The 21,146-nt window shown below is 39.2% G+C and overlaps 1 protein-coding gene across 1 annotated transcript; it reads left to right on the plus strand.

Moving 5' to 3' along the window:
* Positions 1–258: 258 nt before the first annotated feature.
* Positions 259–1,026, plus strand: LOC110869889. Its single transcript, XM_022119094.1, has one exon. It carries the CDS (start codon positions 259–261, stop codon positions 1,024–1,026), a length of 768 nt encoding a protein of 255 aa, XP_021974786.1.
* The last annotated feature ends 20,120 nt before the right edge of the window (positions 1,027–21,146 follow it).

Here is a 21,146-nt window from a genome sequence, read left to right on the forward strand (position 1 = left end):
GTTCAAACTTTGGGTGAAGACGCTGCCTACGGTCTGACCTGGAATGAACTTAAGGAGATGCTCTTGAAGGAATACTGCCCGCGCAGTGAAATTCAGAAAATCGAGACAGACTTCTGGAATCTAACCATGGAAGGTCTGGATGTCAGAGCTTACACTTCTCGTTTTAACGACTTGGCAAGGTTGGTTCCACGAATGGCTACTCCTGAATATGTAAAGGTAGAAAGGTATATCTAGGGATTGTCGCCACAAATTCGTAGTATGGTTACATCTGCAAAACCGGCCACCTATTTAGAGGCTACTACATTGGCAAAATCATTAGCCGATGACACCGCTCGTAAAAGCAGTCTTGATAAAAAGGAGGAAACCGGGAAGTCATCGGGCAAGGCCAAAGCAGATGTGAAATCTGAATGTTCGGGGCATTCTGAGTCCAAGACAGAAGTTACGAAGAAGCGCAAGTCCGAGAGCTCTAGGAAGGAAACTGAGGAGAAGCGCAACAGGAAGCGCAGTTCTAAGAAGGCATATGCAGCAAATTCTAGTGGTACTAGAAAGGATGGTGCCAGAGATAGCCGAAGCGGATCCGAGAGAAAGGCTCTTGAAGATGGACAGAAGAAAAGCAACCGATGCGGACGAACTGGGCATGTTACCCGTGAATGCTATGCCTGGAGTACTGTGGAAGGATCAAGACTCGAAGGATGTTTCCAGTGTGGAGAACAAGGACATATCAAGAAGGATTGTCCCAAGACGGGAGGTCAGAATGTCAGAGGTAGAGCGTTCGAGTTAAACGCTGGGAAAGCACGTGATGATCCTGCTGTAGTCACTGGTATGTTTATGATTAATAACCATTCCGCGTTCGTACTTTTGGATTCTGGAGCTGACTTGAGTTTTGTTTCGAAAAACTTTGAATCATTCATGTGTTCACCTACAAGTAAGCTAAACAAGAAGTACTCGATAGAACTAGCAAATGGTAAACTGATAGAGACTAGCAAAGTCGTACATGACTGTAGTATACTGTTAGGCGATTCATAAATTTAGTATCGATTTACTACCAGTGGAGTTGGGAAGTTTCGATGTAGTTATAGGAATGGATTGGCTGTCCAAGAATAAAGCGGAGATTGTCTGCTCAAGGAAGCAAGTGCGAATACCTCGTCCTTGTAGTGGCAAAGCGATAATTATCCATGGAGATCGATCGGGTCGTGTATCGAGTGTTGTCTGTAGTATGAAGATGCTCAAGTTGTTGTGAAAAGGGTATCCTGCGTTCCTAATTAACGTAATGGATACAAAGGCCGAATGTAGGAAGATCGAGGAGATTCCTATTGTTCGTGATTATCCAGAAGTTTTTCCTAAAGACTTACCTGGATTATCCCCTATGAGACAGATTGAGTTCCGAATCGATTTGGTACCTGGTGCTGCACCAATTGCGAAATCTCCCTATAGATTGGCACCGTCGGAAATGAAAGAGATGTCGAACCAGTCTCAAGAGCTACTAGACAAAGGTTTCACTCGACCGAGTTATTCGCCTTGGGGTGCGCCTGTTCTGTTTGTGAAGAAGAAGGATGGATCCTTCAGGATGTGTATAGATAACAGGGAGCTGAACAAGTTAACTATCAAGAATCGGTATCCATTGCCGAGGATTGATGATTTGTTTGACCAGCTTCAGGGATCCAGCTACTACTCGAAGATAGATCTGCGTTCAGGCTATCATCAGTTGAAGGTTGCTGACAAAGACATTCCCAAGACAGCCTTTCGAACACGATACGACCATTTTGAGTTTCTAGTTATGCCCTTTGGTTTAACTAATGCGCCAGCTGTATTCATGGATCTCATGAACAGGGTATGCAAACCCTACTTGGACAAATTCGTGATAGTATTCATCGACGATATACTTATTTATTCACGAACTAAAGAAGACCATGAGCAGCATTTGAGGGTGATTTTGAAGTTGTTAAAGGAAGAGAAGCTGTATGCCAAGTTCTCTAAATGTGAGTTTTGGATTCGAGAGGTTCATTTTCTCGGACATGTCATAAATGAGAAGGGTATACATGTAGATCCGTCCAAGATTGAAGCAATAAAGAATTGGGAAGCGCCAAAGACTCCGTCGGTAGTGCGGCAATTCTTAGGGCTTGCTGGGTATTATCGGAGGTTCATTGAGAACTTCTCCAGAATAGCGCAACCATTGACGCTATTAACCCAGAAGGAGAGGAAGTTTGACTGGACAGAAAAGCAGGAGGAAGCTTTTCAGTCGTTGAAGGAAAAGCTCTGCAGTGCATCTATTCTTTCCCTTCCTGAGGGAAGTAATGATTTCATCGTTTACTGATGTGTGTCGGTGTATATATAATTTAGATGTATAATTAAGCCCTTTTTTACACCTTTAGCCAAGTTTTAAATTTATAAAACACGATATTTACTAACACTAAACACACATATGGGTAAGTGCACCCATCATAGACGTAGTATAGTGTTGGTAAGATACCGAGGTCGTCCAAGGACACAAGAGCTTTTAGTACCGGTTTATCCTCAACGTCTAATCAAATCAAAAAGTAAAAAAATGTTTTTAAACTAAGAAAATAAAAACTAACTAAATGCTGAAAAATAAAAATAAAATAAAAACAGATAGACAAGATGAATCACTTGGATCCGACTCGTGTATTAGTATAGCCTTTGATTATTTTCGCACTTTTGCACTTATTTAAGAGATTATCTTAGTTATTGTAGTAGGCCCCTCTTTTGGAGGCGACGTTACCCTCAACCCAGTAGTTTGAGTCAGCAAGGATACAATCCTAAAGGGCTGGATTATTGAAAGATAATGAATTAAGTTATTAATGCAAATTATGGTAGGCCCCGCTTTTGGCGGTGACGGTACCCTCGGCTAAGTAGTCTGAGTCAGCAGGGATACAGTCCTAAATAGCCGGGTTATAGTATTAATAGTAGTTAACTTATGAGGGGGTCAAAGAGTTTGGATCCCCGCCATCCAATACCTATGGGTATTGAAGGAGATCCTACTAAATTTGACCCAGGTCCCTTGCAGGACCTCTAAACGCTGAACAAGGGCAAGACCCTTACCAAACCGTTCCCTTAACCCCCGACCAGGTAGCCAACATACCTCCATATAGACCGTGGAGATATGAATGGTGAAAATCTTTTATTTTATATAGACAGTAAAATAATGCCAAGACACCACGGACAAACGATAAGGAAAGATCACATTCAACATAAGTAACTAGTTATTAAAGTCATTAATACAAAACCAAATAAAAAGTGCAAAAGATTAAAAATAAAAAGTATTATACTAAACACTTGTCTTCACCAAGTGATGTAAGAGACTTAGGCAAACATGGCCTTGATTGTCAAGAACTCTTACTATCAATCTTGGATCCCGAGACGACTCACACACTCTACGATGGACAATGGATGATGGTGGTGGATGATGGTGTTATGGTGGTGGTGGGTGGTGGATGAAGTGTGAGAGAGGTGGTGTGCCAAGGGATGAGATGGAATGAAACCAAGCACTCCTATTTAAAGGCTGAACAGAAGGCTGGGCACGGCCCCGTGTCCGCTGGACACGCCCCCGTGCCCGTCTGACACTCTCTCTCCTCATTAATTGTAATTCGCAATTACAATTAATGCGCCTGCTGTACTTTTACCACGCCCCCGTGCTCACTGGACACGGCCCCGTGGTGGGCAATAGAAGCTTCTACAGGTTTGTCTTTTCTGCTGCTTCTTGGGCACGGCCCCGTGCTGGCTGAGCACGGGGCGTGTTCAGGCTTCTGTTTTCTCTTCTTTGCTTTGGAGGATGCCGTTGAGGGTTCGGGCAGTCTACTTTTATTCCTTTTCTTGTATTTATGCTAGAATTAGTTGTCTTTTTGCTTCTTTTGTGAATTTGAGCTCATTTCATCCTGAAAATACAAAAGGAAGACAAAAACACTTTTTTTCCAACATTATTTCATCCTGAAAATACAAAAGGAAGACAAAAACACTTTTTTTCCAACATTAGTACTTAAAAAGGGTTAGTTTTATGCCTTAATTGATGTAATTTATATGTTGCATTTTACACACATCAAATACCCCCACACTTGAACTTTTGCTTGTCCTCAAGCAAAACTCTTTTAATGTGGCTTACACTCCCAAATAGAATGGGTAGAAGAGAAAGTTTTTGGCTTGTCATAGAGTGTCGGGAATCCAAGATCTTTTTGGGTTTTATTTTTTTTTATTTACAATCCCATTCGTTATGATTTATTTAGAACGTTTCATAGGATAAATTACTTATTTGGGCATAACATGCCTTTTTAAAATTTTATTTATATACAAGTTCACATACCTCAAGGGAGAAATCACTCAACACTCGGCCGAAGGTGTATTTTTTTAGTGAATCACTCGAGAGCGGCATGGAGCTTACGCCTTCCATAGGCTTGCCAAGCAATCAATCCTCCTCCTTTTTAACTTTTATACCTTTGTAAATATCAAGAGGACTTTTTAGGTGAAGGGTTAGGCTTGGGCTAAAGGTGGGTGGTTGGGTTAGTGGTTAGTAAAAGGGCGAAAAGCGTAAAAAGCGTCGGTTTTCGTAACACAATTTTTTTAGTGACTTTTTATTTTGAAGTATTTCTCCAAACAAGCTTTTGTTTGTATAGCTTTGTTTGTTTTTAACTTCATCATCATTTTTTTTTTGTCAGTCACATAAAAGAACGAGCTTGCGAAAAACCGAGCTTGTTACTAAAATAAAGGGTGAAAAATAAAAAGGGTTTTTGGTGGGTAAAAAGGGTTTAGGGTAATGAAATGAAAGGTTTAGGCTCAAAGGGGTTAACTAGGGGGATTTTGGGTAGGTGGTAAAAAAAATGAAAAATAATGGTGTAGAAAGAAAAATGGTTAGTCCTAATGCCTCCATCATTTACTTACTTGGGTTTAAGTTGGTAAGGACCGGGAATGAATCGTCGTGGAAAGTTCTAGAGTTGTAAGAACCAAGCGGCTATTCACACAAGAAACGAAAAATGAGCATTTAGTCTAAAGATGTAAATTTGTATGCTCAATAAAGGCTCAAAACTCACTTTTGTGGGAATAGGTTTTTAATGTGATCAAGTATATATAATCAAATTTTAACTAGACTTGTTATGCCGTTTCATAATTTTCTTATGTTGGTTCTTATTATCACGACGCTTTCGGTTGTAAATTTTATAAAAATATAACCTTATTAATCTTGTGATTCCCAACTTAAACTTTAGACAAGTAAGAAAAAATGAATTTTTTTTTGAAAAAATTTGGGGTGTTTAGCGGTTCCAATAGAGTTTTGTGTAAGGCTTGTTGTTAGGACTTGCAAAATTTCAAAGTGTTAGCTTCCCCCCCCCACACTTAAATTACACATTGTCCTCAATGTGTCCCAAAAATAAATTTTTAGGTTGATTGGATGTGTAATGTGGTGTTAAAAAGCGAAGATTTATGTTACTGGCAGTCTGGACACGGCCCCATGGGGACCGGACACAGCCCCGTGTTCAGGTGCCAGTAACAGAAATTAAAGAAATGAGACAGAAGCCTGGACACGGGGGCGTGTCTGGTGAACACGGCCCGTGTCCAGTTACCTGAACTGGGCGTTTTTCTGCAGGTGGCTCAGCACGGGGCCGTGTTGGTTGAGCACGGCCCGTGTTGAGCCTTCTGTAATGGAGATTTGTGTCGGGTTGCTTCGTTCTTTGTGCATGGGGTCATTTTTCTCGTTCCCTTTTTCATCCATTACCACCACGAGTGTGTTTTATTTGTTATAAACCATCAAACCTTTAGAAACCATCATTTCATTGCAAACATAGAGAGACATTACATAAAACTAAATACATAAATATTAAACCATGGAGTTCTAGCCCTATGTCTTATTTTAATTAGCAAAATTTCCAAGAGCTACTAATCTTGGTTAGATAAGGCTTTTTAAAACTCCTTTTTCCGGGTGTGGCCCTCCTCATATGTCGGCGAGCCACTCCTCTACCTCTCTTTGGAGGAGAAAGGAGGGCTCATTTGCATTAGTTTGAGGAGTTTCGACTTCCACTGGAATCTCTTGTTGGTGCTCCACGGGAGGTTCCGCCGGAAAGTCTTCCCACCCGGTAGGGTTGTTAACCCCGAGTGCCAAGTTCCAATCCTGTTGTGGAAGAGCTGGTTCCATCGGGGGTGCTACAAGAATATTTAACCTCTGGTGCAAGAGGTTAATTTCTTGGAAGCTGTTTTCGAGCCCCACCGTAAGATCGTTAATACGGTCAATTAGGACCTCCTCTACCGATGTCATTTCGTCGAGAGCCTCCCTTAATGCTATCACATAGTGCACAAGTGTAGCTTCAACGGAGGGCCTCCTTCCCCTTCGGCTGTTTGATGAATGGACGGATGATGTTTCGCTGTTTTCGCTCGACATTCTACGAAAAATAAACCGAAAAATAGTTTATTTAATGAAACAGTATCTGGACACGGCCCCGTGCTCATTGAACACGGCCCCGTGTTCATCTTTCTGCAGAATTTTGAAGCAAGGAAACTTGAAGTTTTAAGTTATTTTCTGAACTTATGTAGGTTTTTTAAACATTAATAACTTAAAACAATGTTACCTAACATGTTTTTACCAAGATTCCTTGATCAAAACCCATTGTTTCCTACCATAAAGTTTGAAGAATTCAAACTTTTAATGGTAGTTCTTGGAGAAAGATGAAAAAGAAGGAAATGGCTAGAAGAGGAAAGGACAAGATGGGTTGTTGGAACCTTCTTTTAGACTTACCTAGGATAGTTTGAGAGAAGATTCCTCCAAATCTCTGTCCCAAGTTGGTCCAAATGTGCAGAATTCTTGGCTGCATTTATAGAAAACGACAGCATCCTGGACACGGCCCCGTGTTCGTTGGACACAGCCCGGTGTGCAGGTGAATTCTGACACAGTTTGTCCGTATTCTGATGTACTGATCAGAAAGGAATCTTATGGTGAACACAGGGGCGTGTTGGCTGGACACGGCCCCGTGTCGAGGGATCATTTATGAAGTTTGTCTAGTTTTTAAGGAGCTTCCTGTATCGGGTGGCTCTTGATTGGTTGGAACAACCCCAAAGTGCCTAAGATACCTTAATTGTCCTATACTAAGGCGAGAACGCAAGAGGTTGTTGGTGAGGGTAATTCCTATTTTCATTCTAGGTGGACAAGTCCAACCCTTTCCCGGGCTCTCGTTAAAGAAGGTGTATGCCGAATCGCTCAGGTCTATGTATGCACCGAACGAAGTCGATGGAGAGTCCTTCACGGCACAATCGGCACAGGGTCGACTATCGTCCAAGTCTTTTCTAGGTAAGAAGGTATTTTCGGGAGCAACGAGGTTGTCGGAATGCGTTTCCAACATTTCCTCATGGTCATCATCTTGGGATGGATCAATAAAATCCTTCCTAAGTTCTTTTGACCAATTTAGAATCAGTTCTTCTAGTTGAAATAACTCGTCAAGGAGCATGTCTCCTAGAATATCTGGCTGGGCGCATTCGAGGGAGAGATAGTGCTTATTTTTACTTTCGCCCCTCTTAAGGTTATAAGGAATCGGTGAGTCTATATAGTGGGGCCTATAATTTAGAAAATAACATTTTAATTCTTCATGTTCGCCTCCACATAATTGACACCACATACCATAAGAGTGCCGAAAGTAAAAAGAATTACTATCACTCATGTTTGTGTCAGAAATTACCAACCGCCGGGATCTAACGGTTTTGTTTTCAGTAAGAGAATCTTGGGCACGGGGGCGTGTTGAGTGGACACGGCCCCGTGTTCAGCTTACTGTCTGACTTAAAACAGGATTGTCAGTTCCAATGATTGAGCACGGGGGCGTGTTCAGCGGGCACGGCCCGTGCTGAGCTCTGCAGAAGCTGAAAAACTAAGAAAATCCTAAAAATTAAAAAGAAAAATAAAAATATGATTAGGCCGTTGATTCCTAACTTTCTTAAAATCCTTGTGTCCCCGGCAACGGCGCCAAAAACTTGATGTGTGTCGGTGTATATATAATTTAGATGTATAATTAAGCCCTTTTTTTTACACCTTTAGCCAAGTTTTAAATTTATAAAACACGATATTTACTAACACTAACACACATATGGGCAAGTGCACCCATCGTAGACGTAGTATAGTGTTGGTAAGATACCGAGGTCGTCCAAGGACACAAGAGCTTTTAGTACCGGTTTATCCTCAACGTCTAATCAAATCAAAAAGTAAAAAAAATGTTTTTAAACTAAGAAAATAAAAACTAACTAAATGCTGAAAAATAAAATAAAAACAGATAGACAAGATGAATCACTTGGATCCGACTCGTGTATTAGTATAACCTTTGATTATTTTCGCACTTTTGCACTTATTTACGAGATTATCTTAGTTATTGTAGTAGGCCCCTCTTTTGGAGGCGACGTTACCCTCAACCCAGTAGTTTGAGTCAGCAAGGATACAATCCTAAAGGGCTGGATTATTGAAAGATAATGAATTAAGTTATTAATGCAAATTATGGTAGGCCCCACTTTTGGCGGTGACGTTACCCTCGGCTAAGTAGTCTGAGTCAGCAGGGATACAGTCCTAAATAGCCGGGTTATAGTATTAATAGTAGTTAACTTATGAGGGGGTCAAAGAGTTTGGATCCCCGCCATCCAATACCTATGGGTATTGAAGGAGATCCAACTAAATTTGACCCAGGTCCCTTGCAGGACCTCTAAACGCTGAACAAGGGCAAGACCCTTACCAAACCGTTCCCTTAACCCCCGACCAGGTAGCCAACATACCTCCATATAGACCGTGGAGATATGAATGGTGAAAATCTTTTATTTTATATAGACAGTAAAATAATGCCAAGACACCACGGACAAACGATAAGGAAAGATCACCTTCAACATAAGTAACTAGTTATTAAAGTCATTAATACAAAACCAACTAAAAAGTGCAAAAGATTAAAAATAAAAAGTATTATACTAAACACTTGTCTTCACCAAGTGATGTAAGAGACTTAGGCAAACATGGCCTTGATTGTCAAGAACTCTTACTATCAATCTTGGATCCCGAGACGACTCACACACTCTACGATGGACAATGGATGATGGTGGTGGACGATGGTGTTATGGTGGTGGTGGGTGGTGGATGAAGTGTGAGAGAGGTGGTGTGCCAAGGGATGAGATGGAATGAAACCAAGCACTCCTATTTATAGGCTGAACAGAAGGCTGGGCACGGCCCCGTGTCCGCTGGACACGCCCCCGTGCCCGTCTGACACTCTCTCTCCTCATTAATTGTAATTCGCAATTACAATTAATGCGCCTGCTGTACTTTCACCACGCCCCCGTGCTCACTGGACACGGCCCCGTGGTGGGCAATAGAAGCTTCTACAGGTTTGTCTTTTCTGCTGCTTCTTGGGCACGGCCCCGTGCTGGCTGAGCACGGGGCGTGTTCAGGCTTCTGTTTTCTCTTCTTTGCTTTGGAGGATGCCGTTGAGGGTTCGGGCAGTCTACTTTTATTCCTTTCTTGTATTTATGCTAGAATTAGTTGTCTTTTTGCTTCTTTTGTGAATTTGAGCTCATTTCATCCTGAAAATACAAAAGGAAGACAAAAACACTCTTTTTCCAACATTAGTACTTAAAAAGGGTTAGTTTTATGCCTTAATTGATGTAATTTATATGTTGCATTTTACACACATCATTTACTGTGATGCTTCACGCTTGGGTCTTGGATGCGCTCTAATGCAAAGAGACAAAGTGATAGCCTATGCGTCCAGACAGTTGAAAGTGCACGAGAAGAACTACACAACACATGATTTGGAGCTTGGAGTTGTTGTGTTTGCTTTGAAGATCTGGAGACACTACTTGTATGGCACGAAGTGTACGATTTACATGGACCATAAGAGCCTCTAGCACATCTTCGATCAGAAGGAGCTCAATATGCGACAACGCCGTTGGGTGGAATTTCTCAACGATTATGAATGTGATATCCGTTATCACCCAGGGAAAGCAAACGTTATTGCAGATTCGCTTAGTAGGAAGGAACGGGAAAAGCCTCTACGTGTGTGTGCTTTGGGTTTGGCCATACAAACGAGTTTGACCGATCAAATTCGTGATGCACAGCGGGAAGCTTTGAAGGACAATGATCTGAGAAGTGAAGGTTTGAAGGGCTTAGAATGTAAACTGATATCGAAAGCAGACGAAGTAATGTACTTCATGAACCGAGTCTAGGTTCCGCTTAAAGGTAACCTCCGTGAATTGGTTATGGACGAAGCTCATAAATCCAAGTATTCCATTCACCCAGGTTCTACCAAGATGTATCAGGACATTAAAGAGTTTTACTGGTGGCCAAAGATGAAGAGAGACATCGCGACCCACGTGAGCAAATGTCTGACGTGTTCTAGGGTCAAAGCTGAGCACCAGAAGCCGTCTGGGCTTCTGCAGCAACCGGAGATTCCTAAGTGGAAATGGGAACATCTTACGATGGACTTTATCACCAAGTTACCCCGTACGTCGCGTGGACACAATATGATCTGGGTAATTATGGATCGATTGACAAAGTCTGCTCATTTCCTGGCACTTAAGGAAACAGATAATACGGAGAAGATATCGCAGCTATACCTTAACGAGATTGTAGCCCGACATGGAGTACCTGTGTCAATCATTTCGGATAGAGACGGACGATTTGACTCCAGATTTTGGAGATCCCTTCAGAAATCGCTGGGTTCTCGTTTGGATATGAGTACTGCATATCATCCTCAAATGGATGGTCAGAGCGAAAGGACTATTTAGACATTAGGGGATATGCTGAGAGCGTGTGCGATTGATTTTGGCGGAAGTTGGGATACTCATTTGCCCTTGGCAGAGTTTTCTTACAACAATACTTACCATGCCAACATAAAAGCCGCTCCGTTTGAAGCCTTTATGGAAGGAAGTGTCGATCACCGCTCTGTTGGGCTGAAGTCGGCGAGAAGCATTTGACCGGACCCGAGATTATTCAGGAGACCACGGACAAGGTCGTTCAGATCAAGAATAGGTTGAAGGCTGCCGCGGATCGACAGAAGAGTTATGCAGACAACCGAAGGAAACTGCTGGATTTTCAAGTTGGTGATAGAGTTATGCTGAAGGTATCATCGTGGAAGGGCGTTTTGAGGTTTGGAAAAGGGGGAAAGTTGAGCCCGCGCTATATAGGTCCCTTCGAAGTCGTTTCTCGAGTTGGACCAGTTGCCTATAGGCTCAAGTTGCCACAGGAGTTAATTGGAGTCCATGATGTATTCCATGTCTCCAACTTGAAAAAGTGTCTGTCTGATGAGACACTAATTATACCCCCTGGAGAGGTTCAAGTGGACGATAAACTGAGATTTATCGAAGAACCCGTGGAGGTTCTGGATAGGAAAACCCAGAAACTTAGAAGGAGCAAGGTCGAATTGGTCAAAGTCCGTTGGAATTCTAAGCGTGGACCCGAGTTCACCTGGGAGCAACAGGACCAAATGCAACAGAAATATCCTCACCTCTTCCCACCGAGTGCGAAAACGAAACCTGTAAGGAGTAGAATTTCGGGGACGAAATTCCTTAAACAGGGGGAGACTGTGACACCCGGCCTCTCAGGCCATACCAGACAATTGTAATCTGTGTAGTAGACATGTAACGTGACTATTTGTGACTGACTGTGATGTAAATATATGATATTTGATGTATTGTTAAATTTAGATGTGTATAAAATTATGTTGGCTACGATAAAACTAACGCTTATTGCATAACATTTAAAATACAAAACGAACGTCGGTGACCACCCGATCAGTGTTAAAATCCTAAAAATAATCTGTTATGATTAGAATAATAATTTTAATCATATCCGTATGGAAAAATAATTTAAAACGCTAAGAAACTATATCTTTTCGAATTTGAGCATGTACCGCGCAATACTGCGCGAATTAAACAAAATACCATCAACGCAGCCAGTCAAGGCAACTGGTAATTATTTCAGAAATAATTTTAAGTGATTATTTTTATAGAATGATAAAAATGATTTAAAACGCACTAAAACGAGATTAAAACGCTAGATAAAATACCCGGTAATCAGCAAAACACCTGTTTTAACTCAAATTTACATATAATATATGTATATGTATATGAAATGTGTGTGAGAGGGGGGGAGATGTGGCGGCACCAAGGGCTGCCCACATTCTCTTGAATGTTGCAAATGGGACACTTGTCATTTCCTAGAAATGATAAGTGATGATTATGTTAGTTCATGCATCCATACATACTCAATTCCAATAACATAATTCAAAATCACTCTCTCTCTCTCCTTCAAGCTCATGGCCGAACACCCTCTTACACACTATCACTTTCATTTTCAAATCCAAACCTTAGAGAATCATGTCCATTCCAAGGTGATTTCAAGGTTGTAAGAAGGTTTGGAGGTGATTTCAAGCAAGATTCAAGCAAGAACAAGCCTCATATCACCATCTTTTCTCAAAACCCACTTTGAAAACTTGAAGGTATAAAATATTTCTTTAAATATTTTTCTTGATTCATAGTGATAATGAAGATAGTAAAAAGTTTCTCTTGACTCTTGAAATCTAAACATAAACTTGAAAATTTCAAACAAATGAGTTTTGAATAAAATAAAAAGGAGTGTATGCATGTATGTATATATGGCCGTAGATTTGTGTGTGTGTAGATGTATATATTGTATTTTGATTTTTGATGAAAAAGATATTGATTTATTTGATTTCTTGAAAAGTAAGATGATTAAAGTAAATGTTAGTTGTCATACAAGAATGTTTTAAAAAGATATGTGTTATATTTTAAAAAACGATGTTAAAATGTTCTAGAAGAAGATTGGAACATGAATGATGATGATAAAATTTGTAGAAGTGCATTAGATGCACAAATGTAAACATGCATGATGATATATGAACTTAAAAAGATGATTTGAACATGATGTGATAAAAATCCATTTTGATCAGAATATAAACACTAAAATAAAGTTATTTTGAAGTTTTAATGAAATATAACTTTGTCATAATGTTTACTAGCTTTGCATGTGGTACTTGATGCATAAAAAGTTGTAAAATACGTGAAATCGCATGATTTATTTGACTTATATAAAAACTGCACTAATCTGATTATAACCACTATTTTAATCAGTAAATAACATGTATTGTGTTAAAATATCAAGTCGTTTCGAGTTGGGATGGTTACGGTAATGTTTAACGCAAAACTATGCGTTAAAACGATCGAAAATCGGCTTTTCGAATGATTTCTATAAAACTGAATTAGATCAGTAAATAAACTGATATTTTTAGTTTAAAAATAATTATTTTAACTAAATTTAAGCTTACTTGGTGTTTGGTTGGTCATACCTGACTTCCGACGCCCGAAAACGTTACCGAATCGCTAAAATACGCATTTTTCAAAGTGCATTAGTATGGGTAAAATTTTGGGTAAACCTTATGTGTTAAAATGTGTTATGTGACTTAAACATGAAAATGTGAAAGTATGTTAAGTTTTAACATGTTGTTGGTAGTTTAGACCTTGCATGTATATATTCGTGTGTTTTGTGCGGTAGAAACGATAAAAACTACGTTAAATGTGTAACATGTTTGTCGAGCATGAAATTTGATAGTCATGAGATGTTTTATGTATATTTACTTTAAAAATGACAAAATAGATAAGTTAACAAGATTTCGCGTGTTTCGATGTTAAATTATGTGGACGTTTATGTATATACATTACGACGCGCAAATCGTAGATATATTGCGTATAAACAGGAGAGTTAATGGATTTACACAATAATGGTCACCAATAAAATCGTTCAAGTCGCAAAATCATAAAAATATATATATGGACTCATATATATATATATTAACGTGCCAACATAATAAAAAATGACAACTTTTCAAGAAAATCTCAAAGTTATGTGATAATTCTAAGAAACTGAGAAACTTAGGATTTTTTTGATTAAATTTTATTTTGATTTAGAATTGTTCCCATATTAGGACGTATATAATCAATATCTGGGATTGCGATATTAAAATACGCACCCAAAGGTGAGTATCACTAAACCCCTCTTTTTACTGTTTTGAATATATTTTGGGGGTGGAACACGTTGTTAAAAGGGTTTAATAATGTTTTCTAAATAAAACATACCTTTTACTATAAAATATATATTTTCGCTGAAAATATATGAAATTTGATAAGTTATACGTTTCGAAGTAAAACGTTTTTGATGAATAAATGTGGGATATTGGGATGGTACGGTGTTTCCGAGGCGAAATAGACCGTAAAGTTGGGACGGATGCCGGCCTGAGTTTCGATTGATGGAGATTCAGGGGATTCGTGCAACTACGTGTATTAAATTGTCATATTAGTAGGATATATATTGTACGTGAGGCAGACATCATATTGTTCTTCGAGGAAGAACCCTGCACCTATGATGTCGTTTAATCAGTTTAAGTATTGCACGCGAGGAATTGTTGGTAGATCTATCGGGTTGACAACCCCGTCGTGACCGGTCGCCCCGTGTCAATGTCAAATGACGAATTAATATTCTGTTCATTGTCTAGTTTTGATTATCCCTGCATGGTTAATATATAGTTCGTATCGTCTAGCTAACATACGAGTCTGAAAATTGATGCTATAATTTAATATACAAAACCTGGGAAGTATTATTATTGTCGGAGTAATGACCCGATGGAAGGCCCATGGATTTTATCAAAGGAGTAAAATGAACTTTCTAAAATTACATAGATGTTTTCAAATAAACGCCTAAGTTTGGGTGACCTTTGCGCGGAGATACTGTAGGGATCTTATCCTATCTGTTGCATGAGATCTGACGCAAGGATTTATTAGTTCCTTTTGGCGCGCGGATGTTTAATACTGTTTTTCTTTTAGAACCAGTGCGCGGCCGCGCAAGGTTCAATCTAAAGAGAGCTCATTGACGAAGTTGTGGTATGGTCTCAAGCACCTGTGCAAGGTTTTTGGGACCTTACCCCTTCAAGGCTTTAGGTACGATGACGTGTTTGATCAGGTACAACCCCGTGCTTTAGAGTCTTCTTTGGATTCACTATATTTACATTTGCTCCGTTTCACTGCAACGCACGACGCCAATAAAACCTAGTAATGCATTAAATGTGATGTTGGACCTACAAAAGAACAGATGATATCCAAAAGCCAAGACATGACACAAGATCAAGAAATAAACAAATGATGAAACAATTCTCTCCCCAAAGATAGTGAATCTTGAACACCTACTCAAAACATCTATTGAAGAGCAAAGCAAACATATGTTCAAGCCTTGGAACCGCTGTTCAAGAATAAACTACATCTGTTGAAAGCTAAAGTCTGTTGAAGACAAAGGTCTGATGAAGAAGACCAAACATTTATCTGGCTAAACAGATGTTTGGATCACTGCAACAGAAGATAGCTCCATCAGTGGTTTCTCAATTTAACAGTATGTATCTTATAACAGTATTTAGACTAGTTAGAAAGATGATATGATTTGCACAGATGTTTGCAACATTTATGGACTTTTTTTTTGTTAGGAATGTTAGATGTCACTATTAGGGTGATGTCAGCCCATCATGAACAAAGCTTTAGTACTTAGTATAAATAGATTTCACCTGTTAGAGATCTATTTTATCACTTCACACATTTTCTTTTGTATGAATAGTTCTAGTGAGTGATCGGCTGAGGAGGATATTGTAGAATCATTTCTGTAAAACTTTTGAATCTTTTGAATTAATTGAAAAAAATAGTTTCTGATAATATCTCTCTACTTGTGAATTATATTGTGTTTATCATTATTTATTTGCAAGTATCAAACTCAGATCCTAACAATTGGTATCAGAGCCTGGTCATGTTAAACTCGATTTCATAATCAATTTAACAAACAAAGATGAGCTCAACAGAGATCCAATATTATTCGTAGCTTAGAGTAGAAAAGTGTAGAACTCAAAAAGTGTCTTACACATACCCTGTTCTTCTTCTAAAAAGATCAAAAGAGAATGTCACTCAATAACTATGATTCCCTTATCTTCGGTTGTGATAGGAAACTACTGATGCTTGACAAATCGAATTACAATATATGGCAATGTCAGATGGTACACTATCTAGCTCAACAAAACACAGGATGTTGGAGGTATGCATTGTACGGACCACATACTTCAATGACACCTTGTGTCGAAAATCCTGATGAATATGAGCCAAAGAAACCGGAAGATTACTCTATGCTAGATTTCAAAAAGTTTGAGATAGATGCAAAAGCTCTTGTTATAATTGCAAAGGCACTACTAACTGGGATCTGTGCAGAACTATTACAATGTAATAGTGCTAGAAAATTATAGGAGGAGTTAAAAGAGAAATTCAGTAAATTTGAGGAAACTGTTAAAAACAACCAGGAAACTCTTGACATACAAAATGTTGAGAGTATATCTAACCCAGTACAAACAACAGTTTGTGAAAAGGGTGATGATAGTGTTGTTAAAAACAACGACCCTTGGAATACAACAAAAAATGAGGATAAGTGCGAATGCGCATTCATGGCCACCAAAATAGGAGTATCTACATGCCTAGATAGCCTATGGTATGTAGGCAGTGGAGGATCCAGACATATGACTGAATGTAAAGCTCTACTGACAAACTTCCATTCTCATGGAGGTAGTGACATTTCCTTTGAAAATAATGCTAAAGGAAAGGTGATGGGGCCAGGGACTGTCCAGGCTAGTATCTGGTATTAAGATACCTCAAAGGTGCTCCCATACTTGGTATCTGGTATCCAGCTAATGGAAAAATTGAGCTTTCAGGTTTCTCAGATAGTGATTTTTTCTAATTGCCACAAAACAAGGAAGTCAACATCAAGAGGTTGCCAATTACTTGGAAATGCCTTGGTCTCATGGTAGAGCAAAAAACAAACATCAGTCTCTAATTCTACAGCAGAGGCAGAGTACATAGCTGCTGCAAGTTGCACTACACAACTTATGTGGCTTCAAAATCAATTGCTTGATTTTGATATAACTGCTTTAAAGACACCATTAAATTTGGACAGTCAAGAAGCTGAAAACGTTATCAAGAACCCAATGTCACATTAAAAAACAAAGCATATTAATAATAAAAGCCTTGAACAATCAAATTGTTGCACATGAATTATCTTGTCAAAGTTCTCAACTTCACACATCATCATTCATTCATCGAACATTTTATCTTTTTTTCTCTCCATCAACGGAAACATATCCTCCTGAGATTTAATGATGTGTTGGAGCCTCATGTCTCCTATCATGTGCTTGGATGCTCCACTATCAATAATCCTAAGACTATCAATAGTTTATCTTGGAAAGCAATCAGTTGGAGAAGGGGACCCAAGCCTTCGTGGACTTGGGTCGTCCAGTATTATCAAGAATTGTGATTTTGATTTCCTGATGATTCAGAATGGATTGAGCTCCCCCTGAAACAGTTACCGATTTTGGTTTCCAAATCTGTTGTTGTTTTTCATTTTTGACATTTGTTTTAACATATTGTGACCTTAGGCTTCAAAACTTTTACCAATTCCTTTTGTTGTTTCTTTTTCTATTTCAGTTTTCTTTCATTTTGAAATGTTTCGGTGAAACAGATCATGATTGGTAAATGTTTCCAGGGGGCATCAACATTTTCCTTTCCTTTCGTGAGATATGAGCAGTTTGCTATGATGTGCCCATACTTATTGCATTCAAAGCATGATCTCTGCTCTACAAACCTCGGAGCATCATGATGATGATATCTTGAAGATGAACTTTTAGACCTCGAGGTACTTGGTCCATAATCACAACAATGTCTGTGTCGTGTGTAATTATTCTGATTATATCTTTTCAAAGTCTGAACTTGTTTAGCAAAACCCTGTGTTGTTTTCAAATCAGTCCCTTGAGATTTCACGAAGTTCACATTCTGAACCTTTCTCTGGTTCTCAACCCTTTTGCCCTTTTTCTTTCCAGCTTTAGCATGATTTTGCTTTTGTTGACTGTTCTGAATTAGCGATTTTTGATTCCCAAATTGTTTTCTAACTTGAACTTTTGGGATAGGAGCACACTAAGTTGCCACAACTCTTTGGCTCGACTTACCCAAAAACTTACTTGTTGAATCCTAGAAAACTTTATCAATCAAAGATTGATTGGCGTTTCTGGTTGGAAAATCGTTGTTTGAATAAGTCTCGTCAGAACCAATCAATGTGTAAAGCAAGTTCACACTTGCAGAATTTCTCACAGGGACTTGATCCGGTTGAATAGGAGCAGTCACACATGGTTTTGCCGAAGGATCATAGAGAATGTGATTCTTAAGAGGTATGTTTGCCTCTTTGATTACCGTCCTCATCCGATTCATTATTTGAACAATCACAATCCTCAATAGTTGGAGAAATACGATTTTTCAGAGATGTTGACTCCTTGACCTCTACCAGTTGACCTTGACTCGAGGATGCACACTTAGTGAAAGCTAGACCAAATGCAAACTCAGCAAGGTCAAGAGGAACAGTCGGCTCAAAGTGAGGCATGTCCTCGTCATCGGGCAACCTGGTGTAGTTGTGTCTCATCGTTGGAGGACAAACTTGATACCCAATGCATTTGACGTCCCCCTTTTTCTTCTGTGTATCAATGATGTGATCTAGAGCGTCTTGCGAGTTGGAATAACTGTCCAACTTCTACTTTATACTTTCATAAATCATAATCACATCGTGCAAGGGCTAACTCCTTCATTTGTTCAATGATATTAATGTAATTATTAATACCAGTTTGTTGGGATGAGCAAATGGTACCGGGCACCGGTTCAGAATCGGTACCGAATTTCCCGAACTGAGTTGATTTTCGATACCGACATTTAGTGTTTTCGGTACCGGTCCGATACAGGTCCGATACCGATATTTACCGAATTTACCCTCAAATACCAGTTCGTATCGGTACCGAACCATATCGGTACCCGTTTTTTGGAATTTTTGGTACCGGTACTGGTTGGTACCGAGCTCATCCTTACTAGGTTGCTTGTTTAAAACCATTTATTTCAGTTCCGAAACATATTTTCTTAAGGTTTTAATGGTGGTTTTAAACTCTTTTTCATTTTTCTTTAAAGTCGCGTTAGCCTCAGTGCACTTTGCCAATTCAACAACCAAACTCTGATAGTGACTCTTCATCAGTTCAAATTTATCTTCTAGTTCTAAACAGTTAACACGCTTATGAGGAGTTGGTTTATCAACAATTACCTGATCGGATTAGCCATCCAAAGGAGCCATGTTTGCATGCTGATGAGTAAAAGATCCATCATCAGAGAAAAACTTGTCAGACGAATTAGGTGCTTTCTCATCAATAACCTCCTGCGACAAACCTTTGGATCTGTCCTCGCTTGAACTTGAAATTTCTTCATCCAAACTCCCGCTATACCCCGAACTGTCATCATCTCCAAAGGACTCACTATCACTGACATTCTTAACGATTACAACATAAAACATTCTTAACGATTACAACATAAAATGCAGTTCTTGTTTGACTATCTTTTCCCCAGTTGTACAGTCCGATCATAATTGACAAAAAGGTTTATTTTGTGGAGGACAGTTATTTGTAGAATGAGATCCCATACACGCTTGAGCCTATGTTGAAGGATCGGATGATTGTTGTGGAGGGTTATTCGGGTTTACGTTCTTTATCCAATCCCACGGGTTTGCAGCCATTGTATTAAAATTTGAAGTTGTGAAAATAAATTCCAAAGTGAGTAATATGGATAAATTCCAAATTTAAACAGTTTAACTTTAAAAAGACGTTTTATGATAATATGGACAAGTAAAACGATGTGGGATGGGCCTGTATTGGGTTAAAACGATAGAATAAAAAGAACATGTTCCTTAACCCGTCGTTTGGAATTTATGCTTGGGTTCACAAATCACGGCCCAAGGTGCAAAAATAAATAGAACAGATATTGAACTCTTCCAAGAAAAAAAAAACTTCAGCCGTCATCACCATAATTCTGCTCTTCATTCATTTAGTGGGCCCCATAGGATCAGTCAACGCAGAAACATGAGAATTCCTTTGTGTGGCCCTATGATTAGGGCCGTTCAAATCGCTCGCCGCTCGTCGCTCGCTCGACGCTCGTTCGAAAATTGCTCGGAAAATGCTCGTTCGATTTGACGCTCGGTTGTAAGTGAGCCGCTCTGCTCGGTTCGGTTTGTAAACGAGCCAAGCATGAGCAAAGGTCCACTCGGCTCGGTTCGGCTCGAATTATTATTTTAATTAGTATATATATACATATACATATACACATACATCTGTAAACATGTATATACACAAATATAAATTATACATATATATACACACATACACCTATACACACACACACTTACACATACATATATACTTAAATATAAATTAAATTTATAGTTTTATATGTACCAATCTATTAGATTTTGGTCAACTATATACAAATTTACAACTATATCTATACGTACTAGCCCAATCACGCTAATAAAAATTTAAAATCAAAACTAAAAGTTAAACCCTGAACCTAAACGACAGTCTGTTCATCGCCTCAATGTTTCATGTTGTTACCCTAAGTCGATCGTCTCCTACTCTCAACGTAATTGTTCGTGCAATATGATCATCGCCTCGTCAGCCACAACATTGTTATTTATAAGAAAAATATTATGCCATGAAATGTGCATGTTTTTAAAGACATAAAAACTTGAGACCCAACATTGTCACTATTTTTCTCAGCAAATTTAAATTGGGTGACACGGTTGTCCAAATCGCTCGAATTTCGCTCGACGCTCGCTCGAAATTTTTACTGCTCGAAAAATGCTCGCTTGATTTGATGCTCGGTTTTAAATGAGCCGCTCCGCTCGGTTCGGTTTGAAAACGAGCCAAGCACGAGCAAAGGTCCGCTCGGTTCGGCTCGGCTCGTGAACAGCCCTACCTATGATCCTAATTTAATTATTCGGCCATGATTGTCTTGGGCTTTCGTTTGAGAATAACACTATCTTTTGGAATATCTCTATTTTACCATCGTTTGAAACTTAACAATTAATATGTCACTGTCGGTTGGAATTGATTTTTTTGGATGGCGGTTGGAATTGATTTTAAATGGAGTTTTTGTTATTCAAAAGATTATGGCCCAAATGAGATTTAATAAAACATGGGCCTGTTGTTTGAACAAATAACAAGCTAAGCAATGATGGGCTTCTAAAA

The sequence above is a fragment of the Helianthus annuus genome, chromosome 8 (assembly GCF_002127325.2).
Source record: "Helianthus annuus cultivar XRQ/B chromosome 8, HanXRQr2.0-SUNRISE, whole genome shotgun sequence".
Lineage (NCBI taxonomy): Eukaryota > Viridiplantae > Streptophyta > Magnoliopsida > Asterales > Asteraceae > Helianthus > Helianthus annuus.

Bases quoted from the DNA above. Each gene is read 5' to 3' on its own strand.
- LOC110869889 (XM_022119094.1), top strand. From the start codon at position 259: ATGGTTACATCTGCAAAACCGGCCACCTATTTAGAGGCTACTACATTG.